This window comes from Plasmodium falciparum, assembly GCF_000002765.6.
Source record: "Plasmodium falciparum 3D7 genome assembly, chromosome: 8".
NCBI classification, from domain to species: Eukaryota; Apicomplexa; class Aconoidasida; order Haemosporida; family Plasmodiidae; genus Plasmodium; species Plasmodium falciparum.
Window position 1 is genome coordinate 1,101,404 of NC_004329.3, and position 11,920 is coordinate 1,113,323.

An 11,920-nucleotide genomic window follows, 5' to 3' on the forward strand; every position below is an offset into this window, starting at 1 on the left:
TATAATATTACAACATAACCTTTTTACAATCCTGTCAAAAATATTAATTTCTCTTTTTATATACCTAATTATGATTATTTAAAAAAAAAAAAAAAAAAATTGAAATATGTTCAATATATTTTTTTTTATCTGTGTATGTTTTGTCAAATATAATAATATATATATATATATAAGTATATTTTATGTCCTTATGAAGATAAAAAAAAAAAAATACAAAATTTTTAGATACAATGATATAATAAATAATTATTTAAAGAAAAAAAAAAAAAAAAAAAAAAAAAAAAAAATGAAATAAAATAAAATAAAATAAAGCAAAATAAAGCAAAATAAAGCAAAATAAAGCAAAATAAAGCAAAAGTTACAATATAATAAATATGTCAAATGATACAACAATCTTACAAACATATATATATATATATATATATATATTTATTTATTTATTTATTTATGTTTATATTTATATTTGTGTAACTACTTTTAAACCTAATTAAACACAATTTTAGGTTCATGATCGCTAAAATTCGAAATAGTTATATTATTAACTTTATTATCATTTGTTGAGGTGTTATTATCAGAAGATTTTATTGTTTCCTTTTCTTTTAATGCATTTATTCTTTTATCGACTGTTGATTCTTTTGGTAAAGAGACGGTATCTTTCTTTTCTTTATTTACAATTATTAAATTATTTGTATTATAACAAAATAATGCTTTCAATATATTAGTTATCCATATATCCCTTTCTTCTTTTTCTTTATCACATAAAAGTATTTTATCATTGGTAGTTTTTATATACCAACATTCTCTTGTTTCCTCAATAGTAGTTATTGGTAATTTAATATGTTCAAATGGAATTTCTTTGATTATTTTTATATTATTTTTATCTTTTATTATAATATTTGAAGATGTTATTTCAACATTATATTTATTCATATTAAAAAAGTCATTTGAATTTAATGAGACATCTAAAAGCCCTTTTTCATTAACATTACATTCTTTTGTTTTTCCTAAAGATTTTACATTTGAATCATCCATAAAAGTATCTGTACTATTTATTTCATTCTCTATATTCTTAAAAGTAAGTTTTTTTTCATTATTATTATTGATACTATCATTTTTTTGTTCATTTATATTTTGGGATAAATAATTTTCCTTTTTCTTATTTTTTATTTCATCTGAAATCTTATTATCTAAATTATCTGTTTCCTCATCTTCATATTCATCAAATTCATTTATATCTTCTGAATAATTTCTATTGAATTTTTTATGTTTTGATCTCTCTTGTAAAAATGTTTGCGATCTTAAATATTGCAGATAATTATCTCTCTTTAAATAATTCTTATGACCTTGACAAAAACAAACAAGAAAAAGTATAAGGCAAAAAAGGAAAATGATGTTTCTCATCCTAAAAAAAAAAAAAAAATGAAAAAGGAAAAAAAAAAAAAAAAAAAAAACGAAACAAGATAAACTTTTTTATTTTTCATACATAATATTTATATAAATAAATCTTTGTATATTTGTTTATTTTTGTTACTTGGAACAAGATAGGAAAGACACTCAAATGACAGAATTACAAAAAAAAAAAAAAAAAAAAAAAAAAACAAATAAATAAATATTTATAGACAACAAAATTGACAAATTTTATTGTATTTTACAATATAAAATGGAAAATAACAAATTTCAAAATATATTAATGATTAAAATCTTATATTTATATTATATTTTATAAGATTAGAAATGTGATGAGAAAGGATACATATGTTCATACAAGGTAGACAACAGATTTTTGTGAATTACTTGAAGCAGCAGCATTTTCAGTGCATTATTATATTGTTCATATTTATAAATGAATATAAATATATACGCTTAAATATAATATATATATATCTATCTATATATATATTTTATATGTTGCCATATGAATGTCTTAAAATGTGTATATACATAATACAATATTAAAAAAGAAAAAAAAAGAAAAACAGATAGAATGAAAAATTAACTTATATTTCTTTTTTCTAATAAATTATTTTTTCTTTAATTTATTAATTACATATAATGTGTAATATATATATATATTAACATATGCTTAAGTTTTTTGTCAAATATTTATACACCGCAATAATACTTGATGAAGAAATAACAACGGATATAAAAATAAAGGAAATGCTGAAAGTGTTCTTTTTTGTTTTTATTTTTTCTCCATTTATAACTACATTTTTGTGAATTATATATAAGTAATATTTATATATTTTAAGTATTTTTCATATATATTATTTTACCCCATTTTGTCATAAAAATATATATATATATATATATATATATATATATATATTTTTTTTTTTTTTTTTTTTTTTTTTGTTTCTAAATATGAAAGGGAGACAATCCTTGTCGTTCTTGTTGTTGTCGGTCCCATATTTTTTCCTGTTTCTTTGGAATGAGGATATAAAGTGTCAAAGTTTATTGCCCGTATCTTATGCTTCTCATCAAATGTATTCTTTTGATAAATTGACACCTCATGAAATAAAGAGCGACTTGAAAAAAACGTTTGGTAATTTTATTAGTAGTAAGATCCAAGTATTAAAAAATAAATTCAAATTATATGATATAAAAAATAGAGAGAAATATAATAATGAAGAAGGTAATGATAGTGATTTAATAGGAGATGCATATATATCTTCTTTAGAAGATGAGATAAAACATTTACTGGAACAAGCGGAAAATAAAAGGATGTTATCTAAAAAAATAAAATCATCTTATGAGAGGGCACATAAAAATTTAAAAAAAAGAAGAAATGTGGAAGATGATGGAAAGATGAAAAATGTTTTAAAACAAAATTTACAACATATTGATTATTTGAATAAAAAATCGGATTATTTAGAAAAGAAAGCAGGAGAATTAAAAAATATTCTGGAACGAAGAGGTAATGAAAACGCGAAAGAAGGGAATGATAATGATGAAAAAAATATATATAATAATGAATATCATAATAATTGTTCTATTTCAAAGAGGGGTACTTTAAAATTTATTAATTCTTCGAATGGTTTAAAACATTCTATTGATAATGTTAATGGTATGATTAATGAAAATGGGTTTACAATATTTTATAAAAATAAAAAAAAAATGACATATTTTTGGAGTGTTTTAGAGTTACCAATTAAAATGATAGGAAGTATAGAACAATGTTTTTATTTTATTTATAAAAATAATAATCAAATATTTTGTGCTGATAACAAAATAAAAGCTTATTCATGGATGAATAGTTTAAGTGAAGCATCATTGTGTTTTCATTTTGGTATAAAAGGTGTTTTAATTAATAGTAATATAAATAATATTAATAAAAATGACGATATGAATAATACAAATGATGAAAATGTTAAACATTCTGATTTTATGAATAATATTAGTAATGGTATAAAACAAGGGAAAAAAAATAAACAAAAAAAAATTGATGAGAATTCATTAACGGTTGATATAAAACCTGAGGATACAGGCACACGTATTTTTGTTAATGATGTGGAACAAAAAATAAACAAGGACGTACCAGGAAAAGATAATGTTTTTAATTTGAATGATATAAAAAAGAAAATGGATGACGAAAGGAAAACGCCTCAAAGCGAAAATGATGAAGATCAACAAGGAGGGTATGATAAAATGGAAGAAAATGAAAAAGAAGATACTCAAATGGACAATGACGATTATGAAATGTAACATATATATAATTATATACTATTAAAAAATTTTCATATGAACATTATGATATAAATATATATCCTCATTTGTCTTTTAATTTTTTTTTTTTTTTTTTTTTTTTTTTTTCTTACCCAACAAGAATTTTAAAGTGATTTTAATATGTATACAATACATTTTTTTGTTTATTTGATTATTTATTTTGATATTATTTCTTTACTTTTTTTTTTTTTTTTTTTTTTTGTGAAGGAAAATTGTATGAATTGTAGAAAGAGGTTCAAATTGAACCATACACATAAAAAAAAAAAAAAAAAAAAAAAAAAAAAATTATATATATATATATATATATATATATATATGTATATATATGATGTATATATTACTTGAACAGATCTGTATATACACAATGTCTTATTTAGAAAAAATATATATATATATTTTTTTTTTTTTTAATATATTGAGAAAAAAAGAATTGTACATATAAAATATAACAATAATCCGCGTATTTGGTAGATGGATTTATTTTAACAATTTCTAATATATGTTTGAACATGTTAAATATAATGTATTTCGATATCAAATATGTAGATATAATAAATGAGTTCATATATTAATATTTTTGTTGTACTTAAAAATGATGGTAGAATGAGGTTATTCTTATATCATAATATAAGTTTGAAATATTTTTACATGTATATAAATATATATTTATGAAAAAGATGTAACTGTTTCATTATGTATGTGAGGTCACATATATTAACATATATATATATATATATTTGATATATTGATATACATAGTAATGTTATTTTTTCCCCCAATATGTGTACAGATAGGTTTCCTTTGCATTATACCTTAAATAAAAAAATAATATTATATATATAATTTTTTATTTTATTTTATTATTATTTTATTATTATTTTATTTTTTTTTTTTTCTTGTGTCGTCTTTTATGTACCCATGTTAAATATTTTTTCCAATGAAGATTTATCGCTACCTGCAGAAAAGGAAGAAGAAGAAGAAGAGAAATTAGAAAAGTCTAAAGATAAAAAAGATTTAGATAAGATTGAGAGTAAAAAGATAGACAGAAAATTTTCTCACGGTTCATATTTATCCAAATATGATAGTAAAAGGTTATATTATAATAAACGTTTGGAAACTAAAATAAAATCTTTAAGGAAAAGCTTTAGGAAACGTTATAGGATCGTAAGAAATAATTTAATGAAGTTAATAAAAGTATTAAAAGAATTTCCTGATATAAAACAAATAAAAGAACATGAAACAACAGATGGTAAGATTACAATCAATATTGATGTGGTTCAAAAATTAAATAAAATTATGGATAAAATAAATATAGAAAAATTAAAATATAATAATAAAAAAGAAAAAAGAAAAAAAAAAAAAGGAATTAAAAATAAAAGTAGAAATATAAATAGTAATAGTAATACGAATAGGAATAGGAGTCGATATAAGAGTGAAGAATATTTATATCCAAAAAAAAAATTATCCAAAATTTCTTTTTCAAGTACCCTTTTTCCTCTCTCTAAAAGGATTAGATACAAAAGTAATATAAATTCATTAAGTATGGAAAATAAAAAGAACAAAAGGAAAAGGAAGAAAAAGAAGAAAAAAAAGAAGAAAGAAAATAACATACAAAATGAAAAACTACATAAAAGAAAAAACATATATTCCAAGAGAGGTAACATATTTAGTAAGAGTAAAACTTTTGGAAAACTTCACAGAAGAAGAATATACAAAAATCCATATGAACATAGAAAAACATTCTATGAAAATATTTATGAAAATCTGAATGAAAATCTTAATCAACATATTTATGAAAATATGTACGAAAATTTGAATCAAAATATATATGAAAATATGTATGAAAATTTGAATACAAATATGTTCGAAATTACCAATGATAACAATCCTCAAAAAAAGTATAATAATACATATAATAATATGTTCGAAAATTTATATGGAAATGTATATCCAAATGAACTTGAACTATCGTATGAAAGAGAACTTGATAATGTATATAAAAGTTTAAATGTAAATGGATCTCATAATTTAAACAATAATTCTCATAAATATAAATTTCAAAAAACATTTTATCATAATGCTTTGCAAAATTATTACCCAAACACAAGTTTACCTTTTAATAAGAATTATTTAAAAAATAATAATTTTTATTATTATTATATGAATTTAAAAAATAAAAAACATCAAAATGTTAACCATTATAATGATACAAATAATGTTCTGGTTACAGATTTTTATATGTACTCAACATTAAATGCAAGTTTTAATAGATTAAATTCTTTGAAGAATAAAAATAATTTTCATTTGTTTAATAGAAATATTCCTAATGTGTATTTGAAAAGGGCAAATGATATAATAGGATTCAACAACAACAACAACAATAATAATAATAATAATAATAATAATAATAACAATAATAATAACAATAATAATAACAATAATAACAGTAATAATAATAATAAAATAGAATCCACATATATGGAACACGATTTTTTGAAGAATTTACCTTACACAATGAATAATAATAGTAACAATAATATGCTTCTTAAATATTATCCTGAACAACATACTTATGTTCATAATATTACCGAGAGTTTTTTCTCACCCAACAAGATATTTACAATCAGAAAAGGGAAAAAAAATAAAACAACAAATCAAAATAAACACAAACTAAAAAAATTTGTCAAAGATGAAAAAATTAGAAACTTACTAAGAACAGCTACAAATGAAGACGAGTTACTTAGAGCAATAAATTTTGCAAAAAATGCTGGTCTTGAATTTGAAGCAAAGTTAGGTGATAAAAAATTAAACAAGTTGAAATGTACAAGTTGAATGGATATATTAATTTCGGAATAATAAATTATTAACAAAATTTTAACATATTGTAATAATTACAATAAGAGTAATAAGAATTATTATATATTAATAATATATGTAAAAACAAGATTTTAATCTACAACACAATTGAATTGTAATTAATCTTATATTATTATATTATTATATTATTATTTTATTTCTTTATATTTCTTTTTACTTTTTTTTTTATGTACTTATATTTTTTACACTCCTTGTTTTAGTTATATTTACACTTTTTTCATAATTCTTTTTTTTTTTTTTTGAAACATAATGTAAATGTTATTATTCATGTGTAAAATTATTTATTATTATATACAAATAACATTGAAGGGTTACATAAAATATAATTTTTTTTTTTTTTTTTTTATGTAATATCTTATAAATAAATAAATAAATATATATATATAAATGTGATTAAAAAAATGAAGAAAAAACATAAAACAATTTTATATAGTATATAATTAATATATATATATATATATAATAAATTATTTATTATCATCATTTTGATGTCATATTTTATATAGTTCTTTTCCTATGGTTAAAATTAAAAAGGGAAAAAAAAAAAAAAAAAAAAAAAAAAAAAACGTTTTGCTTTGAAATGGTTAAACTTTCATGTTATAGGTGTAAAACACCTTGTGAGATATTAACAAAAATTTTCTTATGCTCAATAGAATTTATACATTTTTTGCTTGTTAAAATTTAATATGTATATATAAAAAAATATTACAAAAATATAATTAAAAAGAATATGTAAAAAAATCTATTATTTCAAAGGAATGAATAATATGCCAAAGATTTGTTAAATGTTCCATATATGTATTATATATATAATATATATATATATATATGAATAATTTTATTTTGATATATACTCAATTTATAGAACTATTATATAAATAAATATATATATATATATATATATATATATGTGAATGTATAATTTATACGTTATAAATATACCAAACACATATTAATTATAAAATGTAATTGATATTGCTTTAAAATACATATAAAAATTATAGGATTCTTAAAATCCTAATTTGTTATAAATTATTGAATTTGTTATAATTCCATATATATAATTTTATTCTACAATCCTATAACTATCATAAAATTGATTCTATTTTATACATACATACATATATATATATATATATATATATATATATTTATTTATTTATTTATTTATTTATATTTATTCATTTATTATGTAGAATAATTTTACATTTTATAAATTTATATACATATTAATGTAGAAGGAAGAAATGTGTTAGAATATTTCAAATGATGAAAAAAAAAGGTAACTTACAGGAATTTTTTTTTTCTGTAATTAATTACACTTTTTTATTTAAAAACAATTTCCATTGTAGTATAAATAACATTAATAACAAGAACAGATTTTGCTTTTTTATTTATATAAAGGATTTTTCAGCTTCTTATTCAACGATTAATAATAATTCTTCATGGGTAAATAATATCAGGGTAACAAATAAATACCTTACTAAAAAAAGATATATGAAAGAAACTAAGCACACCATTCTTTGTAGAACAAATAAAAATAATTATAGTATCTTGGCTGATGTTCTGATAAAAGATAAAAACAATGAAGATATTAAAATTGCCAATAAAGAAAAGGAAAAGGAAAAGGAAAAAGAAATTAAAGCAAACAAAAAATTAATAAAGGAAGGAGAAAAAATAAATAAAAAGGTTAAAAAGGAAGTTAAGAAAAATCCTCAATTTGTTGTAAACAAAACGATGATACCTTTAAAAGAAGAAACTAATAACATGAACATAATTTTGGACGAAAAAAATAATAAAAAAAAAAAAAAAAAAAAAAAGAAAATAAATGTAATGACAGATATGAAAGAGAATACACAAGTAGATAAGAAAAAGCATATATCCATAAGTAATGAAACATCAAGTGTTACGATTTATAGCACTGATATGAAAGAAAATGTAAATAATAATATCAACAGGAATGAAGAAGACCCTACAATTAATAATGATGATAAAGTTGTATGTAGTGATATTTTATTAAATAAGGAACAAACGAGTAACAATATTACTAAAGAGAAGAAGAAAGAAAAAATGAAAAAAGGAAAAGAAACCAAAGTTAAACAAAAAAATGTGTTAAGCAAGAATACAAATGAAAAATGTGTTAATACAAGTGAAAAATGTGTTAATACAATTGAAAAATGTGTTAATACAAATGAAAAATGTGTTAATACAAATGAAAAATGTGTTAATACAAATGAAAAATGTGTTAATACAAATGAAAAATGTGTTAATACAAATGAAAAATGTGTTAATACAAATGAAAAATGTGTTAATACAAATGAAAAATGTGTTAATACAAATGAAAAATGTGTTAATACAAATGAAAAAATTGTGAATACAAATAAAAAATTTGTGAATACAAATAAAAAATTTGTGAATACAAATGAAAAATGTGTGAATACAAATGAAAAATGTGTGAATTCATATAATGTTTTAAATAACCATGAAAATGTAACTATAAACAATAATTTTAATGAAGAAGAATATTTTAAAGAATTTGAACAAATAGGAATAAAAAATAATATAATAATAAAGAAAATAAATACTATAGAAGATATAAATAAATTTGTAAATAAATATGAGAATTCCTTAGGATATTGCAATATATATGCATATAATAATTTATTATATGAAATATATGATAAGTTTTCTAATTGTGATATTAAAAGAGTTAAGAAATTAATTAAGAATTATAATAAATTAACTAAAAAGAATTTGCAAAAAAAAATAAAATGTTTTGAATCTTTCTATGAAATATGTCCAACAAAATATAATGAAGTATTAACATGTTTATTTATTCAATCCGTTGATATATTAAAAGCTGAAGATATTAGTAATACATTTTATTTTGATAACATATTAAATATTAATAAAGAAGAAAATGAACATGAAAATGAAAATAGTGATGTAGGAAGAGAATGTATTACAACATCTGAAAAGGCTAACTACGATTATTATAATTATGATTATGAAATAAATGAAGAAGGTGAAAAACGAAAAATTCATAATATAAATTATAGGAGGAATGAAGGTTATGTACATAATAAAATTGTGTATGATATTGATGTAAAATTTAGTAGCAAAAATGAACGTAATCATATTAATGAAAATAATTTTATAATAGTTTATGATCTTCCAATATTAAGTTATGATTTACTAACAAAAGAATTGAAGGAAACCTTTTCTTTTTGTGGTAAAATTAAGGCTATTGAATTTTTTAATGACAGACTAAAAACTATAGACATGAATATGATAAATAATGAAAATGAATCTAAAGATATCGGAACGGTAAATAGTTCCAAAAATAGTTGTAAGTTGAAAAATAGGGTTAATAATAATGGTAGGAAGAAGGGGAACCATAAAGGTAAGGACATAAATTTTGATAATAATGATAATAATGATGATAATAATGATAATAATAATGATGATAATAATGACAATAATAAAAATAATAATAATGACAATAATAAAAATAATAACAATAATAATAATAACAATAACAATAATAACAATAACAATAATAATAACAATAATAATAATAACAATAATGATAATAATAAACAAAACATTGATAACATATGTAATTACAATATATCTAATAAGAACCCTCAAAATGAAAATGTAAAAAAAAAGTACCCTCAAAAAATAAACAAAATTGTTAATCCAAACCAGAGTACACAATTATATGGTATTATAGAATTTTATGATTCTAAATCAGCTGACATGGCCACTAGTGATTTTTTAAGAATTTTTGGAATTTTTTGTTACAATAAATTAATATATGTTGATAAGTGTGTACATAAAAATATTATGATAATAACACATTTACCTTTTCATCTGAATATATATAATATTTTATATTTATTACTGAATGCGTCTTTATACAATTTTGATATATCCCTTATTAAAGAAGAAGAAAAATTAAATAGCAAAAAATATGATATGATAAAAAATGTTGAAGGAATAATAAATAACAACATGTATAGTAGTGAAGAGAATATAATTAATGATAATAACAAATTTATTTCGAATGAAAAGTTGGAAATAATTGATAATAAAGAAGTATTACTTAAGGGAAGTTATAAAAAACCAGAACAAAATTATATATATAATAATGATAATTCATTAGAAAATAAATTTGATTCTTTTTGTCCAAACGAAAAGGATATAAATTTAATAAATACAGACAATGAAAAGGAGAATAATATTATAAATAATATAATGAGTAATAGTAAAACGTGTGAAAATGAAACAACCAAAATGTGTTCATTTGTTTTAAGAAATAGTAATATTAAAATTGAAAATAATGATTCTCATTTTAAAGAGATATATAAAAATAGTACAGATATATATAATTATATTTATGAAATATCAAAAATAAATTTTAAACATTTTGAAGAAAAAATTAATCGTCATCTACAAACAAATATAAGTTCAAATAATAATAATAATAATAATAATAATAAAAATAATTATGAATCATTTGTAGATTTCTATCAAAATAAAAATAAAAAAATGATAACTAGAAAAGTACATATAAATAATAATGGAAGAACATTAATTTTACATTTTGACAATTTTACAAATTTATTTGAATGTTTAAAAAAATTTAAATATATTTTTAAGAACAAAAATTATATGATATTCTCATTAAATCTGAAAAGATGTATATTCTTAAATGGGGAGATAAAAGATCATGTTCATATTCAAAATGACAGGCGTAAAATAGGTATAAATATAGACCAGTAGGAAACTAAAGGAATAAAACTATGGAAATTAATTAATAACTCTTAAATGTTTATATAAAATAAAAATATACACAAATGCATACGTACATATATATATATATATATATTTATACATATACTATTTATTTTATTTATTTATTTTTTTTTTTTTTGTAATAATTTATGCTCTATTTCATTTATAATTCCTTTTGTAGACATTAACATATAATCGAATTATTTATTTTGTTTTTTAAATGTATATAATTTTTCATTTTTTTATTATTACCTTATTTAAATTTTTTTTTTTTTTTTTTTTTTTTTAAATTTTTAAATCTTTAATTGTTTAAATATTTTTTTATATTGTTATTGGAAAAATAATAATAAATTTGCTTCATGCAATTAAATAAATGTAATATTAATATATATTAAAAATAAAATAAAATAATAGTATAAAATATATAGATTGTAAAAAGAATAATCTAATTAGGTGTAAAAATTAAAAAAATAATAAAATGATAATATATATATATATATATATATATATATATATT

At 18.8% G+C, this 11,920-nt stretch overlaps 4 protein-coding genes across 4 annotated transcripts; 3 read left to right on the plus strand and 1 right to left on the minus strand.

Annotated features, from left to right (window-relative positions):
* Nucleotides 1-483: 483 nt before the first annotated feature.
* PF3D7_0825700 (crystalloid-specific PH domain-containing protein, putative) lies at nucleotides 484-1,401 on the minus strand (the record flags this gene model as incomplete). The annotated part of the gene is made up of 1 exon (XM_001349232.1): nucleotides 484-1,401. One exon carries the CDS (start codon nucleotides 1,399-1,401, stop codon nucleotides 484-486), a length of 918 nt encoding a protein of 305 aa, XP_001349268.1.
* A 963-nt stretch (nucleotides 1,402-2,364) lies between these two features.
* Nucleotides 2,365-3,705, plus strand: PF3D7_0825800 (conserved protein, unknown function; the record flags this gene model as incomplete). Its single annotated transcript, XM_002808833.2, has 1 exon — nucleotides 2,365-3,705. One exon carries the CDS (start codon nucleotides 2,365-2,367, stop codon nucleotides 3,703-3,705), a length of 1,341 nt encoding a protein of 446 aa, XP_002808879.2.
* Nucleotides 3,706-4,644: 939 nt separating this feature from the next.
* On the plus strand, nucleotides 4,645-6,558 carry PF3D7_0825900 (conserved Plasmodium protein, unknown function; the record flags this gene model as incomplete). The annotated part of the gene is made up of 1 exon (XM_001349230.1): nucleotides 4,645-6,558. One exon carries the CDS (start codon nucleotides 4,645-4,647, stop codon nucleotides 6,556-6,558), a length of 1,914 nt encoding a protein of 637 aa, XP_001349266.1.
* A 1,314-nt stretch (nucleotides 6,559-7,872) lies between these two features.
* PF3D7_0826000 (conserved Plasmodium protein, unknown function) lies at nucleotides 7,873-11,391 on the plus strand (the record flags this gene model as incomplete). Its single annotated transcript, XM_001349229.1, has 1 exon — nucleotides 7,873-11,391. One exon carries the CDS (start codon nucleotides 7,873-7,875, stop codon nucleotides 11,389-11,391), a length of 3,519 nt encoding a protein of 1,172 aa, XP_001349265.1.
* Nucleotides 11,392-11,920: the final 529 nt, after the last annotated feature.